Source organism: Penaeus japonicus, unplaced genomic scaffold (genome assembly GCF_977035675.1).
Source record: "Penaeus japonicus unplaced genomic scaffold, GWHDUDI00000001_assembly GWHDUDI00000015, whole genome shotgun sequence".
NCBI classification, from domain to species: Eukaryota; Metazoa; Arthropoda; class Malacostraca; order Decapoda; family Penaeidae; genus Penaeus; species Penaeus japonicus.
In genome coordinates, this window is record NW_028234417.1 from 4543809 (window position 1) to 4548808 (window position 5000).

Genomic DNA, 5000 nt, shown 5'->3' on the forward strand with positions numbered 1-5000 from the left:
GTGAGCGCTAGAGAACGGGTACGTGTGTGACAAGAGCTCTCTGTTTACTACGGATTACACTCGCTGGAGGAGAGATTCCGGTGATGGATGAGCTAGATTTCTTGGGGAGATATTTCACTTGTTTGAATTATATCATATCATGAGTGATACACGATAATGATATATTGAAGTGTTTTTTTTAATGGTTTTCTGGTGTTTTATTGTTAGTTTGGATGAGAAAGTTACTTATTCTCATACCTTAAGTAAATCTATTTATCTACTAGATTGTTAAGCATAAACATATTTTAACTCCGTGTTACATAATGGTGAATGAAAAGCAGCTTTTTCTTAAAAGATAAAAGAAGTTTCACCAAAATTATATCTTCTGGCATAAAAGCACCATAATATTATATTTGAAAGTCATTTTATATTTATCCGTAGATATGTAGAGGAGTAATGAGGGAACATAAGAAAATAAGCCTCAATCTGTAAATATCGCTTCAACATTACGGGTCATTGGCAACAGCGAAGAATACGCAATTATTCTACGTTTGATTAATTGATATCGTAGCTGAAGTAATTTTATTGATTAAAGAACGTAGAAGCTTAAACTAATAAATATCACTTAAAATGGTATTTCCATGTTATATAAGCCATTAAGCCAACTCATTTAAAGAGATTCTATTTCACAAGCTATTACGAAATACAGTTACAGATGTTCTATTTTTTTGTTTTTTTTTTTTATCACATATTTCGTTAATTCCAGTCATCGAAAATGCCAGTCAAAACTTTCTCCTTTATGTAATTACAACTGCGTCAACCTCAAAAGAAAACGGCAACTCAATGAGTATTATACAGTGTGAAGTCATGGAAGTGAGACGTATTGTCAATGTTAAATTTCTCTCTCTCTCTCTCTCTCTCTCTCTCTCTCTCTCTCTCTCTCTCTCTCTCTCTATATATATATATATATATATATATATATATATATATATATATATATATATATATATATATTTATATTCATGTGTGTGTGTGTGTGTGTGTGTGTGTGTGTGTGTGTGTGTGTGTGTGTGTGTGTGTGTGTGTGTGTGTGTGTGTGTGTGTAGATGTGAGTGTGTGTGTGTGTTAACTGATATATAATATAAATGTTGATTACTTGTACGACAGGACTGAATGAAAGACATTTATCTTATGAAATACATGTATCGAAAGGAATATATAAATATAGGTAGTAAACATGAACAATTATATACAAAGAATATGCTTATTGGACTCCCCCCCCCCCCTCGCTCTCTCTCAAGACGCGAACTTGACTTTTGGTCCTTTGGGAAGAGCCTCTACTCGTTCGAGATCTTCTAAATAGCGTAAGATACCGAGGAGTGAATCTGGCACGTTAGCGCACCAGTGGCCTTTGTGTCCGAAGCATCCCACATGCTTCCTAGTGGCCCACTTTCCTATCATGTCCCGCTGAACTGCTCGGCGAAAAACGGAGAGAATTCTTTCGAAGACATGGCGCTTCTCCCACTCACTCGACTCCGAAAGTTCTTCAAGGAAGATGGATTTCAGTCCTCTCTCTGGTAAGGTTTCGACTCCAACAGATAAGGTGTGCCAGTGGTCCGAGTTCTGTTGGTCGCTGAAATCGGGCGACCACCAGCGGCTTTGTAGAAGGCTCTGGATCAGACGGCAGGTTAACCAAACACTTCGCTTGTGGAGTGTTAAATTACTAAACACTTCCTTCTCTAATATGTAAGTGCAGTACAACCATTCATTTCCGATGTTGGCAAGATGTAGCCTTGCGTCAGTATCTAGGTCAAAGTGCTCTTTTAACAGTCTTTTTGGTTGGTATTTTTCATCTGGTTGAGTGATCAGTAAGACAGGTGTGATGTGCGCTCTTACCATTTTCAGGTTCTTCTCACCATCTATGGCCCAGTAAATATCGACCCCTTCTGAGGTGACTGATACAAAAGGCGGGGCAAGAAACATGTCTAGTGAGGAGCACGTGTACTTCTCGAGTGCTGAAATCACTGATGAACTGAATGTCTTGCGGAATTCACCTTTCTTGAAGAGATCTGATTCTAGTTGCGACTCGACCATTACAGTTAGTTTTTTATCAACATCAAAATTCTTGTAGGTGACAGCAATATTATCTGGAGATAATGTATATTTGGATACTTCATAGATGAAATTCACTTCATCTATACCGAAGATTTCATTTCCTTCTGACACAGCGCCAACATCAATCAAAATCCCTTCGAATCTGGGATCACTGATAAAGCTGCAAATGGCTACTGTTTCTCCTCTGACTCTTTTGAGGATTTTCTCTGAGTCACTTTTAGAACATGCCCTCTGTTTTGCAATTTTGATCAGGTTTTGAGGAAGGTTAATATTCAAGGATTTTGCCATCGTATTCAGTATCATATAGGCTTTGGATTCTTCTTCTCTTTCAGCCTTTATGATAAGCGCGTCTTCATGTGACATTATGGGTATGTTGCATTTGCTGAGCATTACTTCATAGTCTGTCATCAAATCTAATGGTTTTCGCCTCTTCTTATTTTCTCCTGCTATGCCCTTGTCTGTGCACTCAATGAGATACTCCAAACACTTTCTGTGTCCACTAAGAGCAGCCACATGCGCTGCACTTAAGTTACCTGTTGCAAGTTTATTTGCATCCGCCCCATGATGTACCAGGTACTCAACTGTATGGATATGATTGAATAGAGAAGCAACGTGAAGCGCTGTGCTGCCTGAGAAGGTCTGTATGACTTGGTTAATATCCAGATTTCCAACGCATTTGAACATCATATCGAGAAGGATTATCATTCCGTGCTTTACTATGAAGAAGAATACACGATCACTGGGCTGCTGTAACTTTGAATCATTATCAAATTTGTTTTTCCATGTGTTCGTCATTCCCACAACATACTCTTTTTCAGTTCTCGTGAGATCATTATCGTCTGACGAATAAAACTCTTCCAGACTCTTGCGTTCACTCAGCAAAAGTTCGCGTTGTATTTCCAGGGGCAACGTCTCTGTCCTTGGAGAGAAAAAGGGGTTGAGTCTGAGGTCTCTGCAGAGGGTGAGTTGCGTGTTGATGTGACCACGAGCAGCAGCCACTGCCAAGGGGGAGGCCTCGCCAGGTAGTGGATTGAGGAACACGTCTTCAAGGCTCAGAAGCTGGCATGTCAGAGATAGACCGAGGTCAGCAGCCTGTGCTAGCAACCTCCGAGCTTCCTTGCCACGTTGTTTTCTGCAGCGGTTGCTCAGGATCCATCTTGCTCTGTTCCCTACGTCAAGGATCTGCTGGGTATAGGTATTCAACCCCTCCCTGAGTTCCTTCAACTCCTCCACGTCAGGTGACACTCGTGATGCCTCGTGTTCCAGTCTCTCGGAGGTAACCTGGGTGGGAAATTAGATCCATATGATTACTTTCAGATTCTTAGGGTTATGAAGGCATGATTTGAAATGAAGTAATTTATACAATCATACAGTCCAACAGTTTAAAAAGAGCTAAAGCTGCTACATAACAATTGGAAGCATAGTGTGTAAATGTTTTAGTTGCTGCCTTTATGTGGTAATACCTTGTCAACACACACGATATAATGAATATGATAATGACAATGATAAGTAAGATGTCTCACAAAAGCGCATTACCTTCCTCATAATAGCGGGGAAGCAGGCGGGGATTCCTTGTTGCGTGTGAGCAGCCTCTAGAGGCGTTATATAGGACCCAAGTCTGCTTGAGAGCGGCGCCCCCGCACTCAACAAGAGGAACAGAACGTCCCTTTGGTGGTGTCGAATGGCCTCGCGGAGGGGGTCGGCGCGGGCGTACATCGGCAGGACGGGGGTGTGGAGCTTTAGTAGTCTGTGGATCTTAGATCTGTCACCCATCCTGCAGGCTGTCACCAACTCCTCGTGCTGGTCTACAGATGGTTCATGCAACGGCCCCAACTTCACACTCATCTGTGGATGACGTCCATACATTTTACAACACATGGAGCTGACAGAGCGCTTTCAGATTACTGACCTTAATGATTGGGCGCCGCCAAATATACCCAGTATCTACAATGTCTGAAGTGATTTGTACCCTGATGATTTAGAAGTCTGTCTTCTCTTTAATAGCAGGATGCTTTCTCTTTTTGTATAATACAACTTCCTTTTCCATCGAATGGATTCAATTGTTCCGCAGATCGTGTTTATGCCTCACCTCCTCCAGCAACTTAGCCATCTGATGATTTCCTGCTTGCGCGGCCAGCTGGTGTGGCAGGACCCCTTGGTAATCGGTTATTCTCGGGTCGCACCCATAGCCGAGTAGGATCTTGGCCAGCTCTAGCCACGCATCCGACACGTCCCACTCCTTTCCCTCCCAGATGACGTCCATTTCGGCCGTCCTTGGGTGTGCTGCGACTTGGTGTAACGCCGTGCGTCCTGATGTGAGGTGTCTGATGTGAGGTTATGCAACATTCACATACACGTAAGTTAAATACGCAGAGACGGTCAGACGAACAGAAAAAATGAAAAGTCTGGAGAAACGGAAACCTGACCTTACCCCAGTGATCGACTGCATTGATGAAATATTCATGGTCCTTTAGGAATTTCCTGATGTCTTTCGGTGCCCAAGGTGGCCTTCCGTCCATGGCAGTTGTAGAAGTCATGTAGTGGATGATTGAGCGGCCCATTTGGTCTGTGATGGTGGCAGGCAGCATGTGGTTGGCCAACAGCTGATGCACTCCCTGTTCTCGCTCGTACATCCCACATTCAGCAGCCACGAAGACCTCCTTCATACGGGTATCTAGCTCCTTGATGAGTCGAATATGGAATAAAAAGACACTGATGACCCCTCGCAAAGTATAACATTCAGCGACAACAACTAGAATAAGATAGAGGTAGGAAGAAAACAAATACACATACAGTTTTAGCAATTTTTAGATGTGTTCATGGGCATAACAGTGAACACGATGCAAGACGGCCACCGTTTAAATCTTACATCGATCACAGGCTTGATAAGATCCTCAGTGGGAAGT

The 5000-nt window shown here is 42.4% G+C and overlaps 2 protein-coding genes across 2 annotated transcripts in view; both read right to left on the reverse strand.

The window, feature by feature from the left end:
* The window catches only part of LOC122263594 (transmembrane protein 164), a 17624-nt gene extending 17530 nt beyond the window's left edge, over positions 1-94 (reverse strand). The window contains exon 1 of the mRNA XM_043032112.2: positions 1-94. This exon is cut by the window's left edge and continues 16 nt beyond it. The gene's annotated coding sequence lies outside the window, so the exon portion shown is untranslated.
* A 1128-nt stretch (positions 95-1222) lies between these two features.
* LOC122263593 (uncharacterized) overlaps positions 1223-5000 on the reverse strand; it is a 13560-nt gene continuing 9782 nt past the window's right edge. The window contains exons 9-13 of the mRNA XM_086544190.1: positions 4964-5000; positions 4526-4775; positions 4184-4404; positions 3631-3939; positions 1223-3375 (exon numbers count right to left, since the gene is read on the reverse strand). The exon at positions 4964-5000 is cut by the window's right edge and continues 188 nt beyond it. Of these exons, the coding sequence (XP_086400316.1) occupies positions 1276-3375; positions 3631-3939; positions 4184-4404; positions 4526-4775; positions 4964-5000 (2917 nt within the window). The 3' untranslated portion in view covers positions 1223-1275. The remainder of the gene's footprint in view (positions 3376-3630; positions 3940-4183; positions 4405-4525; positions 4776-4963) is intronic.